Below are 22,872 nucleotides of genomic sequence, written 5' to 3' on the forward strand. Positions count from 1 at the left end.
TAATTTTAAAAAATAATAATGAACCAATCTTTACAACTGTCATATAATGCAGTGAATAGAATGGTCCGGTGTCTTTTGTGTCAAATTCTGTGTATGGTCTACACTGTGTCAGCTGCTGTGTATGAGTATATTGTACAGTTTTTTTTATAATTTCCTTAATAATCGGAATACTTACGTGTGACTACTATTGTATCGCACTTACAAGTAAAGTATAAAGAATCGTAAGATTGAATTGAATTATCTGAGAGACAGTGTATGGTTTTATTCCATAAAAGTATCACCCTGATAATACAGGTGGCACAAAATTAATTAAGGGGTATGAATAGATTTAATTTTTCAGGCAATCGTTTTTTAGATGAACTTTATATTGAACTTATTTGAAGAAGCTGCGGTTTTAATCAGGTATCGTTTAGACTATTCAAACTCCAAAATCTCTTGTACCGCCCGTATATGCTGAAATAATACAATACTTGCATTGTTCATAAGAGTGAATGAACATATTACATCTAAACATAATGACATTAAAAAATAAAATAAGTAGAACACTCCTCTTCACTACTTATGAACTAAAATACACACTTAGTCTTTCCTAGTTTAAATATCTTCGTCATTAGAACCGGTATCATCGGATGATCCTTCACATGATTTTAGGGCTGTGAAAAATGATGTCAAGGTCATCAACATCACCCCTGAAAAAAAAAAACAAAATATAAGACAAATAAAAAAAATTCAAATTGTATTGTCACTGTCAATTTTGTGACATGATTTTGTTTTAAGGTTTTTAAAAAATATATTTGACTCCTTTCTAGCGTCTTCAAAAATGATGCTCTTATTTTGACATGTATCGCTCACTCCTTTCAAGAACGTCACAAATCAAAAATTGTCCATTTTCAGTTGTGCATGTTTTCGGAATGCCCAGAAAATGTACCATATCCCAGCAAAAGAGTCATATTTTTAACTTAATATTTACCCGCTACAGGGCAGAAAGTGTTGTTTTTGCATTTTGAAGAAAAAGTATTGTTAAATATTTTTTTTAAATAAACTCAATATTTTTCAAATGGAGAAAAAACGAGAGGTTTTACTTAAAAAAATCTGTTGCTCAGTAAAAAGTTCAGTAAGTGGCTTGATATTTATTTTGAATACATTGTATTGTATTTTAAAACTTTTTTCTCCTGAAAAATCAAGTTTTTTTTTATTTATGACGTTCTTGAAAGGAGTGAGCGATATGTCAAAATAAGAGTATCAGAAATGAGTCAAATATATTTTTAAAACCTTAAAACAAAAGAAAGAAAAAACTATTTTATTCTCATTTGAAAAATAATGAAACTGAAAATAGGAAATAATTTATGTGCAGCAAGGACATCTCGTAAGAAGAGAATAATGTAATACAATTGTAGAGAGCATCGTTGTATAATTATTTTGTATTCTTTACCTTTGCCCTCTTGTTCTGCGATATCAGTGTTAGTTTCCCAATTGAGAAATCCTTCGGTGGTGATCACTTCCCCGGAGTCCCACAAGTGCTCAAACAGTTGAACGGTTAAACCTTAAAAATACAAAATTATAATTAAAGTGACTCTGATGTAACTCATATATAAGAAAAAGATAACTGTTTATGAAAACATAATAAAATGTTACAGTTCAATGTAAGCTCACGAACCTGATAACTCAGTGCTTGTTCTACTATTTATTGAACTGGCGTTAATGTTGATTTTTTTACGTATTACATTTGATGTCATCTTCTTTAAAACTCAATTTATAATCAACAAGGTCCGTGACCTTCATATAAATCAGTTATTGTAATAAAAATCAATGCTTCTCAACAAAATACATGTTTTTGAAAAGGAAAGTTTTCAATATATGTGGATGTCGTGACAGAGATTGGCTAAATTAAAAAATATTTAATTTTCCTTATACCATAATACACAAAAAGCAATATTTAAAATTACAAAACGATTTCATTGACTGCTTTTGTTATTTTGTTAACTCAAAACACAAATAAAGGTCTTTCAAAACATGATCAATTTATATATATATATATATATATATATATATATATATATATATATATATATATATATATATATATATATATATATATATATATATATATATATATATATATATATATATATATGGATTTGACTTCCCGTCGCGGCGAAGTAAGAGGTACTTATGAGGTAGCTGGGAGCTACCCGGCTGGGCGTTAAGTACCTCTTACACGGGAGTTACGTCACATTCTGCCGCGCCTGTACGTCAAATCCATTCTTTGATTTTGGGCGGAGTCAGCGATGTTTATACAAATTAGTTAATCTTTAATAGAAGCTTTGACAATTCTGGGTGTCGACAAACCACCCCGCGCTGCCGTGAAGGCCATGAAACCGCAGATGCAGCGCGGCGCGGCTTTCAAAGTGAGAAATAATATTTTTAATCTTTTTTTTTAAATTTAATTTAAATTTACATAACTGTGTATTGGTATTTTTTCATACAGGACAAAAATGATTTTGTTATACATATTAACGGGATTTCGTTTTATAAATGCATTTTTTTTATAAAAAATTGGTTTTAGGGAGTAAATTTTTTTTTCTGTCATTTTTCGCTATATTGCGTTTTGTTATATCGCGATTCTACTGTATATATTTATAAATAAATATGGTGTAAATTTTGGTATCAAATTTGAGAACTTGAAATTTGGGTATCTAAAATTAAAAATTAATAAGTTTCTACTATACAATCATATCAGTTTAATAACATTAAATTAATAAACATTTTTAATAAATTGATATCAATTATACACATACCCAAAGGATGCTCCAATTTGGTCATGAGATGTTGTATGGCAAATAGACATTGCAGTTCATATTTCTGAATATTGGCAACGTGCGTAACTAACAATGGGTAATATACACTAAGTCGTTGACGGGCTTCAGCATCCAGTCTCGGTTTAGTATTTTCTACAGGAATCAATGTATACGTGTAAACTGCCTCTGTTAGAGCCCTGATGAACCAATTGCTCTTAACTGATTCGCCAATTCGATTCTGTAAAAAAAAATATCACTTAGCGGACCACAAATACAAGTTATATTCCCTCATATGTGCAAGATAATGAGGAAGTTATTACCTTAATCCATTTATCCATACTCTCTCGAGGGGTTTTGTTTCTCATAAGGACTAACATTTCATTGAGTGCGGCTCGTGGGTTTGTAATAAGATGATTGCCAAAGCATTCCATAGGAAGAACATTGATGAATTCTTCAATCTACAAGAAAAAGAAATAGTTATAATAAACCCATCAGGCGACCAATTTTCAATCAAATGATTCTCAAAACATAAATCTCCAGAGTTGGCATAGCTAATTTAACACTCACCTTCTCCTCTGCGAACCAATCAGTGAGTTTCATGTTTGAATTTTCCCATAGTGTGATAACCTTGTTTCTTTGCTCATCAGCTTTCATGGCAAACAATGTTACTAAAAATTCATATCCCTTTCCGACTTCGATTATCTTGGATACAGCCAAGTGAATCTCCTTCAGAGTCAGGGGCTATAAGGAAGACAGTATAAATACACAATGATTAGGAATATTTCTCTCCACTTTTCAACATCTAAAGTACATTTTATGTTTGTATAAAAATAAAAACAAACTAATATGTAACAGATATGAAAAACAGTCAATAATCAATAATTAATTAACATTTTAATACACAATACATAATCATTCTATATATTTTTAAATATATTCCACTATTTTATGAAATATTTTCGAGGAATCATTAATAAACTTTTTAATACTCAATTAATGATAATTTCGATGGTACTTTTAATCCCCAATTTGTTTCTAAACAAAGTACATAGTCGTAGAGACAAAATAGCAGAAATCAAAGAGAAAATGTTACAAAAAAACTCACATTTTTCATCATACTGGCCCATACAAAGGTGCAAAGCAGTTTCCATATCCCCTGGTCACCATCCAAAAACAGGTCGATTGAAGAGTCTACGATTTTCTTGAAGACTTCGAGGAATTCTTCGGGAGTCATGGTCTCGTCATCTACCATTCGCCCGGCTACTTCTCCAATGACTTGCATATTCTTGACTCGGTTGCTGAAATAGTTATATTTCAATTAGAACACAAAAACCACTATTATTTATCAACAAGCCGTATAACGCGTTGCTGTGGCAGTTTGGTTAAATGGAAACTGTGAGACTGTGACACTGTGAGCAATTTTTGCATGTTTTGCTAAACGTTCAATAGATGGCACTGCCATTGCAGAATGTACGTGTGTCTAAAGTTATATAAAACTGAAAAGAGTAGAGTACTTACTATTCAAGTCCCCACAAAATAACTTCCTTAATAATGGAGTCGGGCGTCATACCACGAACTAGGAAATTCTTATGAATCTTGTCTAAAAGTCCATACGGCTTGTCATTTTTAGACCGGTCCATCATGGCTTGGACTCGAATAGGTGTATCATAGAAGAATTCACACAAGGATGTTGATAACGGGTCATTCCTAATACGACCCTCTGAAAAATAAAAATAAAAATTTGATTAATTAACCACTTTATGCTATCCCTGACGAATATAGTTGCCTAAAAGAGAGGAAGTTCTCGCTGAGAGATGTAATTCAAACTGTACAATAAAAAACAACGTTTGTCGGGATTAAGGTTATTTTCTTATTTTACACACCCCTTTGGTTACCCAAAATCTGATATATCGGATTTCGATACTCGGATCTGATGTAATGATATATAAAAGTATCAGATACATTTTGGAAAGTATGTTGGGGATGCCTTCGGGGTTATGTAAAAATCATTGGTGCATATTATGTTTTCTTTTTTCCTTCAATAAGTTATACATTTAGATAGAAATGATAATTTTTATCTTACAATTCATATAATATTACAAAAATTCAAGTTACTTAAATACTTAAAGAAACGAGAAAAACAAAGCGTGTTAAACCCACTTTGTTTTCGCAAAAAGTAAGTAAGTTATACATGGACATTTAGATAGAAATGATCATTTTTATCTCACAATTATACATATTACAAAAATTCAATTTACTAAAATACTTAAAGAAACGAGAAAAACAAAGCATGTTAAACCCACGTTGTTTTCGCGAAAAGTAAGTTGTGTTAAGCTGTGATATTATTCAAAAAGATACATTTTACGTGCTAAGGTTAATTGACAATATTCAATAAATTGATACAAATATAATACATATATTACATAACTAAAAAATTATTAATATTTTTATTTGTTAATTACTCGCACCCCTTTCTTTCTTTAAACACTGGATGTCTTCAATTAGGTTGGGAACTCATTAGCTTTGCAGTGTTATGCGCAAGGCATTTTTTATAATGTTGCGTACATTTAGTTAACTAAACTCCGCGAGATATTTTTGTCACACCGAAGATAAAACAATGAGTGTTTATAAATAATTTAACAGATTTTACTTTTTAAATATTGAGTATTTCTGGCATAGTAACCCCAAAAGTCATAGTAACCAAAGTATTAAAGCTGAGATAAGCACTATTGATCAAATTAAAAAAAGATATGAAATAGTTTAATAGTTTGAGCATGTGAATTGAATGAGTAAAAAAAGAGTAAAATAGATTTAAGATGCAAATGTGGTTGGAAATAGAAGCAAAGGAAGACTTGGCATAATCAAGTATTTTAAATACTAGAAAGATGTAAAGTCGTTGAAAGTCAGGAGCCAGGAGTCATATCGGCGGGTATGAGGAGATGCATGAATACGGAAGATTATTTGCAAAGACAGATTAGTGTGGCATTCTATTCTCTCGGCCTACCCCTGCAGCGAAGCGGCATGATGGTTAGTTAGGTAGTTAGTAGTAAGTAAGTTTATGTTATTTTGCGAAGATTGTTTGCAAAGACAGATTGGTGTGGCGTTCTATTCTCTCCGCCAATCCCCAATGATGTAGCTACATGATGGTTAGTTAGTTAATTAGTATTAAATTAGATTTATGTTATTTTACGAAACCTCACCTTCAAAATGATTCTTAAATGTGCATCTTTCGATAGATTTACCTTTGGGCGTGTATCTACGTCCTAAAATAAAACATAAAACGATACATAACGTTTAATTTTGAACATGACTTAGCTGCTTGAGAAAAATGGTTGAGTGGAATCGTTCCCCCAAGTTCTCATTAAAAAAAATTAAATAGCAAATTTCAAAGAAAAAAATACTCATTTTCCGCTTACAAAAGATTAAAAAATGTTTTCAAAGAATTTGAATTTTTGTAGCAAAATAACAAAAGCAGCAAATGAAATCAGATATTTAAATTCATTGTATTTTTGCATCACAATTTTTTTTTAATTATTGCTTTTCTCGTTATTTGATTTTAATGACAATTTATTTAAATTTTTCATTTTTTTTATCAATAATTTAGTGTAAAGAATCTTCAATGGAAAAAAATTGTATGTAAGAATAATGGAACCATCCAGATTCCTCCACACCGCACAGCACGCTCAACTCCAAGGTAGATGACTCCTCGGCAGACCACCAGAGATGGATTGACAGCTGGGAATCAACATCGAAGAAGGCTAATCCCTCTTAAAAACAGGTACAAGACCTCCACCAACAAGAAGAATAAAAGATGAAAAAAATGGTATGTTAAAATTAGATTTTTCCATCAAATTAACAAATTGTACCTGTATTCACAAGGTTAGAATTCCTGTAAATTTAGCAGTTACATTATGTATCTTGAAAAGTTTATGGACAGACCACCAGAGATGGATTGACAGCTGGAAATCAACATCGCAGAAGGCTAATTCCTCTTAAACACAGGTACAAGGCCTCCACCAACAAGTAGAATAAAAGATGAAGAAAAATATAATTTTGTTAAAATTAGATTTTTTTCTTCAAATGAACGAGTTGTAACTGTATTCACAAGGTATGAATTCCTGTAAATAACAGTTACGTTATGTATATTGAAAAGTTTACGAGTTTGCATATTTATTACCTGGTCTGTTTTGCGGTTCATCTTCTGCATCTCTCAGCGCATTGTACACGTTGTACGATTCTGTAGTGTTTTTCTTAGCCGGGGAGTTGACAGAGCTTTGCTGAACAGTTTGGGTGTCCTTCTTGGTAGCGGAACCCTTACCCCATGAATATGTCGGTGGTCCGAGTGATATTTGAGTTACAGGGGGCTGCAAACAAATAAAGCTTTCAAATCGTGTCATTTTAACTATAATATGTTGTAGATATCTCGATGTGTATTATTCACTACTCTGGGCGTGTTCATTCTAACCTTAGTGTGATTCATTCACGAACCATTCCCACGGGACTTATCACCATTTGTTAAAATTTCTACAAAATCATGGAATCGAAACCGTATTTGATATTATGTATAAGAGATTCTGACAAATAATTCCAGTATTGTGATCAAGGATTTGGACAAACATGTTCAAAATAATATACATTACACAGTACCACACCCATTTGGCAATGTCTGGAAAATTATTTACAAATGCCAAATCATCATAACAAAAGACTGATACATGAGCGATTGCTAGTTAAAGACTTTGCATAACAGGGATAAAATGATTGGGGACGTATACCAGTATTCACAAATTCTGTTATTATGTATTTGGCACAATAATAAAAACTCGTTACAAAAAAATATACAGTTGGCACACCCTAAATCCTACCCTCATTTAGTTAAAAAATGCTTTTCAAAAATTTCAAAGTGTGCATTAAGTCACATATCTCTCACTCCTTTCAAGAACGTCATAAATCAAAAATTGTTAATTTTCAGTTGTGCATGTTTTCAGAATGCCCAGAAAATGTGCTTTATCCCAGCAAAAGCGGCATATTTTCAACTTTGTATTTACCCGCTACAGGACAGAAAGTGTTGTTTTTGCATTTTGAAAAAAATGTATTGTTTAATTATTTTTTTAAACATACTAAATATTTTTCAAATGGAGAAAAAACCTTCAGGTTTTACCTAAAAAGATATGTTGCATAGTAAAAAGTTTAATAATGGCTTGATATTTATTTTTAATACATTGTATTATATTTTTAAACTTTAAAAACGTTCTCCTGTAAAATCAAGTTTTTTTATTTATGACGTGAACGTCTTGAAAGGAGTGAGCGATATGTATATCATTTATTAGGGAATTGGCATATAGTTTTCATCAGTCTTAATAATGACATTTCAAAATCTCCCTTTTTTATTCTATATGGGTATTCAAAGACAAAATGAATCTTAAAGAGTGCTCTCAGTTGCACCATTTCAGATAAAAATAAGGACTAACATAAAAAATTATCTTTTGTAAAAATTGTGCAAACACCGGTATGTATGAGTTAGTCAAGAGAGCTGCAAATGTACCATTTGCATACTTACCGCAAACATTTTGCTGAGTTTTCCAGGGTCCACGGTGTACGGCTGAGGCTTGGATCTGGAATTTTTGGATGGGGCGTTTGTCCATCCATCCTCGGTGGCACTCTTAGACCCGCCTCTCTTGTTCATATTAGTGGGACGCTCTTCGCGACGAGGAGTATTGGACTGGGAACCGTAGTTGTTCAAAGACTAAAAAAAATATTTCTTGTTTAGTTAACGTTACTTCACATTTTAGTGAACTTTACTTCATTTTCACTTCAAGTTGGCAAAAATTATTTAACAAAATTGTTAGTGTTAGTTAGTAACAAAAGCGTTATCTTATTTTTAAATTTGAATTTTATTATATGGACATGAAATTAGATCCAAAAGTTTTTTTTGGCAAAGCACCCAAAAAATTAAGAGTGAAAAAATAATAAAAAGAAAAAATAATGAAAAATAATAATAAAAAATTAAAAAAAGGAAAAAATCACTTATATTTATTTTACCCCCCTGAGGATCGAACCCAGGACCTCAAGAACGGTAGCCGAGCGTGCTGACCATTACACTACAGAGGCAGCAATAAAATCACTCGGCATTAAATTGCATCTGTATTGATCTATTTCAATCATACTACCTACATACACATTTTTTTTTCACAATTTATTGTTTATTCTGTACATCTTTTATGCAACAAAAAAATATATCCATTGATCTTCAGCTTACCTGCTCTAATTCCATTTCATTCTGAATTTGGTCCATGGTCTTGGGATTGGACTGGACAGCAATCTGACGAGGTACCCACTTCTTCATGCGGAGCTCAATCACATCAATAAGCATGAATCTGTAACAATTATTGTCAACATTCATTTACAACAAATGTGGCAAAAAAAAATTACGTTAACCCTTTTTACTCTATTTTTTTACATGGAATACCAGCTACTGAATTGGGTATGTAAAAATGTGAGGAAAAATTAAGGTATTTTTGCAAAAATTAAAATATACTGTTTGGTAAGCCATGAGCCTGATGCCTGAGGTGAAGTGATTTTTATTAAATAAATTTAAGTACAAAATATGAGTTACATCCACACAAAAAAGAGTTAACGCCATTTCAGCAACTTTCTTGATGAATGTATATCTCGACGTGCCCTACGTAAAGTGCTCTAACTACATTTTTGTCAATTTTGAGATATTTGGTATACGTTATCAACTGATCGTTATCTACAAATATAGATAAACAAAAAAATGTATAAAATAAATTACGCCTAGTTTTTTAGGCGTATAAGACGTTATCTACATCGAATTTTCTAAATGAACTGAACTCCTAAAACGCTAACTACTTAATTTTCACAAAGCATAAAGTATTAAAATGATTTAATACATTATTTTATCGTATTTTTAAAGTATAATACTATTTTAGAATTTCAGATAAAACAGTTAATTAATAATAAAAAATATGTTGAAAAAATCTTCTAAGCTCTCTCCTGTAAAGTAACAGATTTGCAGATAGAGTACATTACGTAGGGGCTGTCGATCTATTGTTTATGTCGTCGCTGCGGCGTCATCGAAACTTTTCGAATGTTTTCTATGCCGCTGTGACAGCGAAAATGGAGTACAAAGGGTTAGCAATAAAATTTTCATTTTTTTCAATTCAAACCCTTATCCGCACCCCAATGGTACATAGGGCACCGCATTACATAAACACGGTATTATTTTGATCGTTAACACACGAAGGAAAGGTGATCAGCCCTCCGCTTCAGGTACCAGTCCAGGGTAATATTAAATAAATATTAGAGTGAAAAAAATCACTTATATTTATTTGACCCCCCCCCATGAGAATCGAACCCAGGACCTCAAGAACGGTAGCCGAGCGTGCTGACCATTACACTACGGAGGCGGCAATAAAATTACTCTCCATTAAATTGCATCTGTATTAATCTATTTCTATCATAGTACCTACATACACATATTTTTTTTCACAATTTATTGTTTATTCTGTACATCTTTTATGCAATAAAAAAATATTGATGCATGTATACTCTCAAATAGAATATATACTTTTTTTGCATTTAATTATGTATTATATATTGTATGAAAATTATATTTATCAGATATAAAATTAGATTTATTTTAAAACAAATTTTAAACATACGTAATTTTGACAGTTTTTGAAAGCCCAAAATACAGATAACGGTCACGAGGAGAAATCAATAAAGTGGCAATGCTTCGTGGATCATATTTCGAATTTATCTGTTACTGTTCTGTGCAATCACCAAAATGTGCATATTATAATCATAACTTTAAACGACATACCTTACTCTGCTGCTGACTTTTTTCCCAACTTTATCATCCACAATGTCTTGCATCATTTTGAAATACGGCTCCAAATTGATGTTGTTCACCGTCTCGAGATTCTTTCCAATTGTTGTCAGTAATTTGCACAGACACTCCAAAGTCTCTTCTTCTATTTTGGAGAGCAGATTCTCGATACAATAGACCATGATTTTGCTAGTGATGATGCTTTGCTTAAAGAGCTCACCTGTAAACAGTGAATAGGCATTTATTTTTTTGTCATACAGGTCCACCAGATAATGTAATGTGGCAAGGTAAATTCAGCGATATTTAATGTGATCTATTACTGTAATAACTGTAGACACAATGTTATACTTATGATATGAGTAATTGTTAACAATCGTACATTTCCTAGTTGTCTGTTAACTCAATCCTCGGACAAACTAAATGGACTATTGACCGTTTCAAACCTTTTAACAATACAAGTGAATATCCACTAGAAATGTCTGAAGAAGAAAGGAAGAGTTGTATGGTAAATGACAGGTTAACCCTATCTCATGTAAAACATGTATTGATTAAAAACACAAAAATCTCCCACCTGCTTCTTAGATTGATATAAAAATTGTAGACCATATTCGTCCAAAACACTTCAGTATATAGAATTTATTTTTAATTACACATACATATATTAATTAGGTGGACAAGGAATTATGCCATATTTTTAAACAGTCAGGTTGGAACTTAGGTTTGAACCAGTTTGCGTTTGTACAAGGTAGAGGTACTTAAAAGCCAGAAACTCGTATCATCTGGTTGATGGTGCAGTTTTATTTAAACTGGATTAAGAAAGTGCTAAAGATGCTAACAAATTCGTTAAAAACAATTCGTTATTATCACAACAAAGAACCCATTATTTTTGGGACAGGGGATGAAAAATAACTAATTTATGATAATGTAAGGTGAAAAAACAATGCCGTTCATAGAATTAAACACCAATTTCAAGAGCAAAGCCAAAATTAACATTGTAAATTCACTCTGAGTTATTAAAACTGGGTGAAACAACATCAGAATTTATTGTTGGTAATTGGAGACTCGACACAAAGCTAAAAGAAAAATCCCTAAATCTAGTTAAACATAGTGGAGTTATCTGCTTAGAAATGCACACCCTCACTCAACCTAAATAACTTGTGTAAAATCTGACACTTACAGTGGGAGGTTATACCTGACCCTCCATATTCATCAGACTTTGCTACATCTAACAATCAACTTATTCAATCTATGAAGCGCTCCTTGAAAGATAAAAAATTCCAAAATGTGGTTGATGTTAATAAAAATTACCTCCTCTGATATTGTAATTCAGAACTACTAGATTTTTAAGCAAGGGGTATTGAAAACTCACAAAATAAAATAGGTTATCAATAATGATGGCAATTATATTTTGTGATTTTAGCAACAAAAAAATATATATATAAACAAAAAATATTTTTAATGGAACACTACGAAATAATAGTTTAATTACTAGTCCACCTAATACGTATACCATTTCAATTATTCAAAAATTCAAAAGCAGATTACAGCAAAATAAAAGCAGATGATAGGTTGTCAAATATAGTTTACGTTATTGAAAGGATTTTTTATAGTTCCTTGTATTGTCTATGATTTAAACATATTAAAAACATGAACACATTGAAAAAGTTAGAATTACATACTTGCGTAATTCAGACTCATTCAAACCCATTTTATATTTTACTTACCAATGAATCTGACATTGCCGACAGATCTCATTCTGATTTTGCGTTCTTCCTCTGCTAATGTAGCCAACAATTCTTTCTTCTTTTCCTAAAATTAATGTAAAAAGACATACAATATAGAATGATATGCCAAACTTGAAAATTATATATATGCAAATACAAGCACGCAAACGTAAAGGTATCATGAGAGCGGTAATTAAAAAATATAAACAGAATAAAATAAGCTTTTCAAAACACTATTAATATATTTGCAAAATGATTTATGATTCTAGTAATTGTTTTTCGTGAGATGTGTTTTTCCTTGTGAGGGCACTATCAACTGTAAAAATTATATACATTTATACAAGGTAGATTCTGATATTAACAAAACTGTATTTTGAGTATTTTCCTGGCATTATGGCAAGAACACGAGCAATTATTTCTAGTTATTTTCGTGCACAAAATTAGGTTCGGCATAGCCAATAAATAACCATATCTTTTGAAGTAAAGAATATATTTAAATGAAAACTAAGTTTTTGGCGTAAAATTATCAATGAATTATAAACATTTTGTTGTTTAGTTTATATGACACTTTGCAAAATGTGTTCATTTTAGCATTAAAATGAAAGGATATCTGCTGCAACTCAAAAACAAGACATCCGTGGCTCGTGTTTACAAGTTTTCCGCACCCCACCACAATTTTTTATAAACAGAGTTTTGTCGGCTCTCGATTTTTACTTATAATTTGTTAGAAACCTATTATCGTAATAAAATCACACTTATTGGATGGTGTTTCTACGTCTCACCGAGGAAAGAATATTTTTATTTTATACAGTTTGATAACCCCCTTGCAAAGTTTAAGCGAACATTTTTTTAATCAATTGTAGAAACACAATTCACATTTTGATTTATATTATAACAAATAATAGATTACGAAATTCTACAATTAAAGGACAATTTAATTAATACGGATATTATTAATTTTAATTTCAATAAAATAAAAAATACAGTGTCAGAAAGCCGTGGAGTTAGGCAGAGAGAATATATCAGCCAGTAGTCACTTCGAAAAAGTATTTTTTTTAAATGAAATACATATTTGTTGATTTCATTCATAATTTTGCCATCTGAGTTTCTAGTATCATCCGGACTGATATTGAAATGTTTTATATTATATAATTACATTTTATATTTGGATAATATTAAATTAACAAAAATGTGATTATAAAGATACATATCTATAATTTATAAAATGGTTCGTCCTTCTTTGCTACTTTTTTTCTTAGGTTTGCTCATATTTCTATTAAGTAGATACTGTTCAAATTTTTCCCTAAAGTTTCACAAAAAATCCATGACCACTCTGGCAAGGGCGGGTAACAAGAAGAGTATAAGAAACATTCATGGATACTTATTGTCAGGGGTAAGAACTTTAAAGGTCTTTCTAGTTACCTTAGAATTTAAGCTAAAATAACAAATAAATCCAGGCTGATATAAAGGAGTGAAGACTTTATTTAAATATATAAGAGAATTTATAATTACAAATAATAAAAATCAAAACTTTTAAAATTTGTATTTACTGACGGATAGTATAAAATACACCGAACTCTCTTTTTTTACACAATTTCGAAATGACTCAGTGCAAACACAGTGTCAAATATTCATTTAACAATGAATTACAGTAATTTAAAATTTCCTACATCCCTCGCATAAAACTGCATGGAAACTACTCACTACTTAGAGTTTTAAAAATAAAATTAGGACACAATTAGCAAACAATGAATTTTATATTTTGATATCCTGAATTGATTTTAATATAAGGAAACCTATCCATCAGATTATTATTTTGGTGTACTTTATTTTACACGGTATCTACTGTGGGGAATTCAGTGAATGTTACCTGATGGTCAAAAGAGGGTACGAAGAAAATTAGTATTTCACTAATCTAGCGATTCTTTTTTAAAATTGTTGAATTTATTTTTAACGTTTAGTCTTAATGAACACTACTACATAAGTTATATTAAAATACTTAACACACTTGAAGTTATTATTCTTACTAATTAGCGTCGCCATTTATTATTAAGAGATATCTTTAGATGCAATGGAATGGAACATGGGACAAATTGTTGTCGTTGTTATTGCAACAAAAATAATAGAAAGAATTTTGCAAGGTATAGTGGGATGTTTGGTTCGCCTAATTGCATGGATCGCATCGCAGAGTTGCAACATGGTTACAAAACCCAAACAACAACAAAAAAAACAATCGCAGAGGAAACAGTACTTTAATTATGTGTCATATCGACTGCTGAATGTCAGAACAATGTATCAGGGATATGCATTGTGTCTCCAACGCATTATTTTGACATTGAGCAGTTGGTATATCTGAAATTCAAATGGGTTATCTATGTCGAACCGCGTGTGAAAAACATAAGGCAGAAGTCAAATACGTATTGCGATATCTAATGTAAAAGGAATATTTTGACTGGCTTCGAGTTCATGAATGAAGAGAACAACTTGACAATGGAAGAGTAAGGGAGAATATATTTATAAATACACAAATCGTAAAAAGAAGTTCAAGTTCATGATGACATTGAATGTGATCTGGAGATAAAATGTAAATTTTTATTGAGTTTATACGGCCTATTTTAAAATCAACAGTATTCCAAGACGTAATACATCTACGGGGTAAATATGCACATGTATTATTCAGCAGGAAAAAATCTTTCAAACTATTGAGTTATTTTTTATAACATTTACTGTAAGGGGGGAGTAATTTTAGTGAAAGGGGAGACATTATGAATTTCAATTACAATTCAGGTATAATTATTTCAAAACAAAAGAGAATTTACGAGATCACTGAATTCATTTATTTTTTGTGGCAGCTGTTTCACGACAGTCACATGGCATGGAATAAACCACAAATTTAATTTGTAATGATGGCAATAAAGACAGATGCTGTTGCTATAATACATATGCTGTAGTAATGTACATTTAGAAGATCTACACATCAAGCTTTTAATCGATTAACTCCAATTCAATAACATAAAATATTTTTTTTTTTTTAAATAATTGACCAACTTAAAGGGAATTAATTTAAATGATACAAAACATAAGATACCCGATATTCTTGTGCAAACATATATTTTTCTCTGCCTAACCCATTCTGAGACACGGCATAATTACATGGAAAATACGCAGTTACGCAATCAACAATTTTATTATAATACTCACTGGATCAGTACAGTTTTCAGCTTCCTGAATTTTTTCCACATTTACTGTATCAGCCTTTTCAAATTCTTTTTGACAGCGGGAAATAATCAACTTCCTGAAATGCACATAATTTTCTTCGTTGGTGTCAATAGCAGCTGCTTTCACCTAAAGAAAAAATAAAAACACACCATTGAATTAACAACTGTCCCGCAAGTGGGTAAATTATGGTAACCCACATAAAAATAACATCACACAAATCAATCACAACTAAAATCAAATGAAAAGTTAGTCGCTTCTTGAAATTATTTACCTTAATTTGCTCCAACTGCTTGCACATCAAAGCGTAAGTTACAGAAAAATGGGGCTCATCCAAGGCCTTTTCGAATACAAGATCGATTACGCCAGACAATCTCTCAGCGCTATTTATATTCATTTCTCCGACTTGTACCATGAGTTTGTCAAAGTTCTGGGGAGTCATTTTATTTAAAATACTCCTGAATTTTTTATACAGCTCCTACAAATTAGGTTTTAATTTTAACATTGGATAGTACAAATTAGTTATAAAACGTATAAGATTAAAAATATAACATATAAAAAAACATTTCTTTATTTTAAACATACAAAGTTACTTACTTGAGTCTCAATGTCCTCTTGCTCCGCGTTCACTGGTCGAATGCGAGATGGCTTCCAGGCATTCTCAGTTTCGTTGAGTTTAACTTCAGACCTCAAAGAGAGACTGACATGAATAACTCCACGGTTTCCGGTGGAGTTCTGGCTACTGTTTCGGCCATTAGGTTTAGTACCTAAAAAATAATTAAAATGTACACCATCGTTTACAAGCAACAGAAATTGAAGTAATTTATATATATAAATGGATAAAACATTTTACCCTGTTGGGATCTTCTACTAGGGAGCGGGTTTCGTGGGGCACCACGTGCAAATCCAGGTAGTAAATCGTTTGCTTTCATCATGCCGGGAAGTCCACGAGAACCATCCATCGATGAAACCTATTTTAATAAAATAAAAATAAAATTATTATATGTTTAATACAAAAATGCTTATACTTTCTTGGGTGATTTTTTTTTTCCATCTGCATATTTTTTTTTAACACAGAAACCCTTTAGGGAGAAAATAATTCCAGAATCTACACACTGACCATCACTACACAACGTATTCTTTGAAAACGAATAACTGAGCTTACTTATGTAAATTAGTGACACTTTGGTGGTTTAAAATTGCTACTATGGATTCTCTGCTAAGGGTATGAATGTCTATCGTTTGTAACAAAACAAAAAAACTAAAAATTAAATATAAGGAATGGATCGCCATTTCCTTGCGGTCACCGATAAACAGGTTTTCAACTGATACGCCTGAGGAAAAAAATTAGCAATAAAGATGATGTGCGCTGTTAAGTGAAACACGTTGGATTGTTGTCAGAAGAGAACTAAATCAGATGTGAAAATGATCGGAGACTGAGCTCTGAAGGAATTATGCTAAGTAAATTCCTGCACTTCGTGTCAGGCTGCTCCTACCTCAGCTTTCGTGCAAAAACAGACTAGCACCTTTGAGTAGTTGAGGTCATCAGTGGCAAGCTGCCAGAGCTGGGTATTTTGCATTTTCAATATAAAATAGACCAGTCTGATGATGTCGGTAACGACGAAACCCGGTCGCTGGTCAAATAAAAAAGTGGAAAAGCTAAAAATATTGGTTTTAATCTAATAATAAATTAAAAATGCAATTCCATCACGAAGTGTCAGTGGATAATATAAATCTAATAAAATATCTATTCGCACTGCTCAAAATGCTAATGTGTGAATTCTCAATGGCAATCACGAGTGCGATTTCAACATGTTTTTTTTTCCTACTATACATTATACTAATACAACTTTAATTTTTAATGTACATAGTTTTGTAATTCACTTAACCATTGATAATTAGTATAACTAGAGGAATATTAAATTACAAATAGGGGAAAGGTTATATTCTGAAATCATTATATCCCAGAAATGAATGTTAATTAATAAAATAAGTTCACTAATTGATTCGACAGTCACTTTGTGGTAAAGGTCTTTCATTTTTAATTTAAGTTTTACTTAATAAATATCGCTATTTTTTTAAATCCACTACATTTTAAGAAGTGGTGGTATTTACTAAGTAAAACTTAAATTAAAAATGAATTATGGTTAAAGCAACAAACCGGACATCTAAAGATCCCTGTTTCTAGTCCCGGAGAGGGCAGTTACCTTATTCAGAGGTATAATTATTTCATATTGTTATAATTATTTCCACTAGCAAAAATTTGCATGAATAAAACAATGTAAAAATTGAAGTGGCAAATATTCACAATAACATCTAATACTTGGCATGTTAAATTAATACGTAGACTGATTTCACAAAACAAACAAATAATTCCAACAGTGTTTTACTGGAATCAGTCCTGGAACCCTTCTTTTGTGATGTCTTTCAGCTCTTTCAATGCATTTGCCTTAATCTTGGGAATCGTCTGAAAAATTCCTACTTTCAAAGGTCTTTTGAGTTTGGGCAGCAAGAAGAAGTCAGAAGGAACGAGATCGGGTGAGTAGGGAGGGTGAGGAAGAACAGTGATTGAGTGTTTGGCCAAAATCTCGTGAGTTTTGAAACCTGAATACACATCAGCCCATTCAGGTTTAGAACTCATGAGTTTTTGACCATACACACAATCACTATTTTTTCCCACCTAGCCTACTCACCTGATCGCGTTCGTTCTGACTTTTTCTAGTTCCACAAACTCAAACCTTTGAAAGGAAGAAGATTTCAGAGGATTCCTGAGATTAGCGCAAATGCAACGAAGGAGCTGAAGGACATCACAAAAGAAAGATTCCAAGACTGTCCAAGTGTGTGTGTGTCGAAGAGGTGAATACTTGGAAGATGAACCAGACATGTAACTTTTAAATAAAGTATATTTTATTTTATGCCAGTCTAAAACTTATGTAATTGAACAGGCCACGTATAAGTACAATAGAACACGTAAAATAAGTACATCAAAATATTTCTTACTCTGGATGGGATATGCAGCAATTCGGGGATGGCTATGTTGCTCGGCATTTTCAAAGCATTTGGATCATCTCTAAATTGCATTAGAAAATCAATGTCATAGCATTTTTTCCCTTCTACATTCTGGGGTGACCATTGATCTGTAAAATGAAAAACTTTTTCATTTAGAGCTGAAAATTATTGTAACATTTTCCCCGCTTTAAGCGCGATCTTACTTGTCTTTGTTTATCACATTGTTGAACAAAACTATAAGAAAACCGGTATGCGACTTTGTATTGATGATATAGTTCTATTGCTGGCAAAAAATCAAGAATTCTAACTAATGAATATTATACAAATATCTTCATTGTAGAAATCTAAATTTGCAACTAATAAACATAATCTTAAATGTAATATTCAATATGCTCTTAGTATCCGGAAGAATTAACAATTACTTTACGTGATCACACCAATTTTTCAAAGTAAAAGGATGATTTCATATGTGCAACAACATAACCAAATGGTATAAATACTTTAATTTTTGTTAAATGATGATATGGGTTCATTCTTACCATCTGAGTAGGAATATTTGCGAGGCGGCACTTTGTCCTGTTTATCAGTTTCGGCATTCTGACTAGCTCCGGCCGCCTCTTCTCCATTCTTTTCAACGTTCCCATTCATTGTTTCTCCATTCCCTGCTGATTTTTCATTTGAATTCAAATCTATTTTGGCGACATCGTTGGTCAAATCTTCTACTTTAGATTCATCCGGTACTCCTGTATCTGAAAAGAAAAAAAAAATTAGAAACACCTGATATTTACAAATTAACTCAAAGTAGTACGACCGAGATGATGTGTATTATTTTGAGCAGATTTACTATAACAAAGTGATCTTTAATTAAATGGTGTTGTTGATATTTTGTCGTTGATATGTGAATGTCTTTTATTTGTCAGGTAATAATAATAATTTTGGTCAATTTACATAGTGCCATTTATATAATATCATTTATTATCTCAAGGTCGCTGTACATTTTTTTATTTACTAAACTTAATGTAAGATCTGAACTCTGATCTAAATATTATTAATAAATTACACAATTTTTTTATTGTAACTGCAGACAGTTGGTAGAATTCCATATTGAATTGTTGGGTAATGTATCCAAAATAAAACATGGTTTTGGTTGAATCAAATTCTACATTTATTAATGTATATTTTAATATGTGACGCGTTTCGTCTTCTTAGAACATTATCAAACACTCATGATAATGTGTTGGATTGAATTCTACATTTATTTATGTATATTTCAATACGTAACGCGTTTCGTCTTCTTAGGACATTATCAAACACTCATGATAATGTGTTTGATAATGTCCTAAGAAGACGAAACGCGTCACATATTAAAATATAGATAGATAAATGTAGAATTCAATCCAACAAAAACCGTGTTTTATTTTGGATATATTACCCAACAAAATTACACTACATTAAAAATGAACGCTTCAGATCACAAAATCACAGATACTGTTCTGTGCTTTTGTGGATCTGCAAAAAGCGTATGATAAGGTTGATATGATGAAACTATGGAGGGAGCTGGAAAAATACGGAGTAAACAATAAATTAATACAAGCATTTGCTTCCCTCTACGAGAGCAGCACAGCTAGTGTACGAGTTTATATGGACCTAACATCATGGTTAGCAATATCAAAAGGCGTAAAGCAGGGATGTGTAATGTCACCATGCTTGTTTAATCTGTATATGGACCATTGCGTGAAAGAGATTGAAAGTATGGGAATCGGAGCGAAAATGATGAATATGTCTGTTATTTGCTTGCTGTATGGGGATGTAGCCGTACTGCTAGCGAGCAGCGAGGAGGATTTGCAACTAATAGTGTCAAGAATGTATAATGTATGTATAGAAAATGATCTGGCAATGAACGAAAGTCAAAGTCAAAGGTCATGGTATTTGAAAGAGAGAAAGATATAACAGAATGCAAGATTATCATACAAAATAAATGCCTGGAACAGGTGCAAGAATTTTTATATCTAGGAAGCAAGTTCAAGAGGGATAGAAAAATAGATGAAGATATTGAGAGAAGAGTGAATGCAGGGAATATAATAAATGGTGCTTTGAACATATATTGAGTGATTGCAAATAAAAATATGTCCATGGTAGCCAATCTGGCGGTTCACAATGGAGTGTTGGTACCGACAGCACTAAGCGAAACATGGAACTGGCAAAAAAATGATGAAAGCAGAGTGAATGCTGTTGAAATGCGCTTCCGCAGACTAATGTGTAGAAAATCATTGTATGACAGAATTAAAAATGAAGATATAAGAAAGGAATGTGAGGCTGAACAAGGGATAATTAAAAAGAATAAGAAGAGTTCTTTAAGGTAATATGAACATGGAGTTAATGGATAACTAGAATGACTAAGAAAATACATGTGTCGAATGTAAGCGGGAGAACAGAACGAGGACGGCTGAAAAAGACTTGGCACGATCAGATCAATCAGAACCTAAAATCTGGTGGTGTCAAAAGTCTGCGCAATTGGAGGGCATGTATGACATATGGATATAAAGGAAGATAAGAGTGTATGTCGGACAGAAGAGTGTGGCATTCCATCCTCTGCCTACTCCAGTGGCTTACAATGTATAGTTCTCTTTCTCCTTCTCTCTGTTATATCTTTCTTCTCTCTCTCGTGTAAAGAAATGTGCCTAATAAACTGATGCGTTCTTGAAATTTCACTCTCCTTTTTCATCCAATTATCCATTATTAAATTGCTGCCTAGGAAATTTCAAAAGATAAAAAACTCTATCTACATCATTCCTCATTACTGAGGGTTGTGACCCTTGTCATAGCAATGACTCTTCTCCAGTTACTCCTTGACTGCGCTGCATGTAGCGCTCCAACCACCGAGGTGCCTGCTGCTGTCTTAACTTGATCGGTCCATAGTGTGGGGATCTTCCTCTCCCTCTCTTCCCCTCCAGACATCAAAAACATTTATAAAGACAAAATTACTTACCAATGACATTGTTTTCTTCAGCACCTTCCATTATTACAAATTTGTGGTCTCAATACGCAAGCGTAGCTACTTGCGTCAACACACAAAAAGTAATGCACTGCTCAGACCTCGACTGGCAGTCTTTATTACAAGGACACTTAATTAATATTTATTTTCTCCCCCAAGTAACGATATCACAACCAGTTATTTCCTTGAGCAAACTGAATTTGGCAATTTGGTTATTTAATATTATTTTACATAAGTCTATTGGATTACACTTGCCGTTTATCTGGAAAGAAAAGAGAAAAATAAATTAATAACTAGAGATTTTTTAGATATTCACGGCGGTTCAGACGCTGAGAGCGCTCTTCTAAGCATTTGTGGCATCATTATCAGAAGTTGTTGCCGAGGATTTGGACATAGTTGCAGTGTCCATTATAATAAACTCGCTAAATCAAACTATACATATAGCTGAATTATGTTCTACTGCTTGACAGAGCCTTTGTGAGTTGATATTTTAAAACGAAAACGATTACATTATAACCTAAAAGTTGTAGTCGGGCATAATGTTCTCGTACAAGCCAGGGTGTTATTGACAACTTTTTTAATCAATTCACTGTGATTGTAACTAAGACATGGTTTGCATTGGTAAATTAATGAAATCAATTAAATCGTATGCATAGCCAAATGACTTTCTCTTAGCGTGACCAAATTATCCTTCACATATCAACTCTGATATCACAGCGGCTATGGGACATTAACAATCGAGTGTTTTACTTACGAAAATTCAAAGTAATTAACTCATATTGGCAATTAAAAAAAGGAAGATGTGGAGGGCGGAACAAGGCACAGCTGTTATTTTGCGGCACGGACTATGCAGTAGAGATCGCAAAAATTCTTCGTCTAAAAATAGATGTGAGAAATGAGCCCACGTGGGTGGCGGTCAGCTTGAACTATCGCGCGAGGGTTTAAGAACTATTATCGGTGACAGTTATCGGCGTACACGCAGAAATACTTGACAAAACTCTCGATTGCCTATCTAGAATCAACGCCATTGGAGACCAGACAAATAACAAGAAAAAAAATATAAAAGCATGTATCACTTACCAATTACGTACCACAATTTAATCACTTGTTCACATTAAAACTAATAAGAGTTCACTGTTTCGATATGTTTCAGATGACAGCTTAACATAAAACGGTTCAGCGACATATTTATCCACGATCCGCAAATTCTCACTGCAGCCGCTCGCGCCACAATGCGTTAGGTCAAAGACCAAAACCCGCAACCGACAGAAGCGAAAT

The 22,872-nt window shown here is 32.3% G+C and overlaps 1 protein-coding gene across 2 annotated transcripts; it reads right to left on the bottom strand.

Moving 5' to 3' along the window:
* LOC148305837 (eukaryotic translation initiation factor 4 gamma 3-like) lies at positions 1–22,872 on the bottom strand. Of its 2 annotated transcripts, XM_088266117.1 has the most exons (21): positions 22,675–22,872; positions 21,589–21,856; positions 19,139–19,348; positions 18,591–18,727; positions 16,444–16,561; positions 16,188–16,357; positions 15,865–16,068; positions 15,576–15,719; positions 12,375–12,459; positions 10,645–10,870; positions 9,058–9,175; positions 8,359–8,544; positions 6,976–7,162; positions 5,999–6,061; positions 4,317–4,518; positions 3,904–4,096; positions 3,366–3,539; positions 3,119–3,256; positions 2,799–3,036; positions 1,433–1,543; positions 1–689 (listed from the first exon to the last, which is right to left on the bottom strand). In XM_088266117.1, the coding sequence occupies exons 2-21, from the start codon at positions 21,617–21,619 to the stop codon at positions 595–597; spliced, it is 3,030 nt and encodes a 1,009-aa protein (XP_088122243.1). In that variant the 5' UTR covers positions 21,620–21,856; positions 22,675–22,872; the 3' UTR covers positions 1–594. The 2 variants fall into 2 exon arrangements, with proteins under 2 accessions (XP_088122243.1, XP_088122244.1); XM_088266118.1 differs by lacking the exon at positions 5,999–6,061.

Source organism: Brachycentrus maculatus, unplaced genomic scaffold (genome assembly GCF_059751285.1).
Source record: "Brachycentrus maculatus isolate JH-2025_06_01 unplaced genomic scaffold, ASM5975128v1 h1tg000261l, whole genome shotgun sequence".
Classification (NCBI taxonomy): Eukaryota; Metazoa; Arthropoda; class Insecta; order Trichoptera; family Brachycentridae; genus Brachycentrus; species Brachycentrus maculatus.

Coding starts and splice junctions, on each gene's coding strand:
- LOC148305837 (XM_088266117.1), bottom strand. CDS start 21,619: ATGGAAGGTGCTGAAGAAAACAATGTCATTG. Junction 8,545..9,057: donor ATGAAATGGAATTAGAGCAG/GTAAGCTGAAGA, acceptor TATTTTTTTTAG/TCTTTGAACAACTACGGTTC. Junction 3,037..3,118: donor GTATGGATAAATGGATTAAG/GTAATAACTTCC, acceptor TTTTTTTTACAG/AATCGAATTGGCGAATCAGT.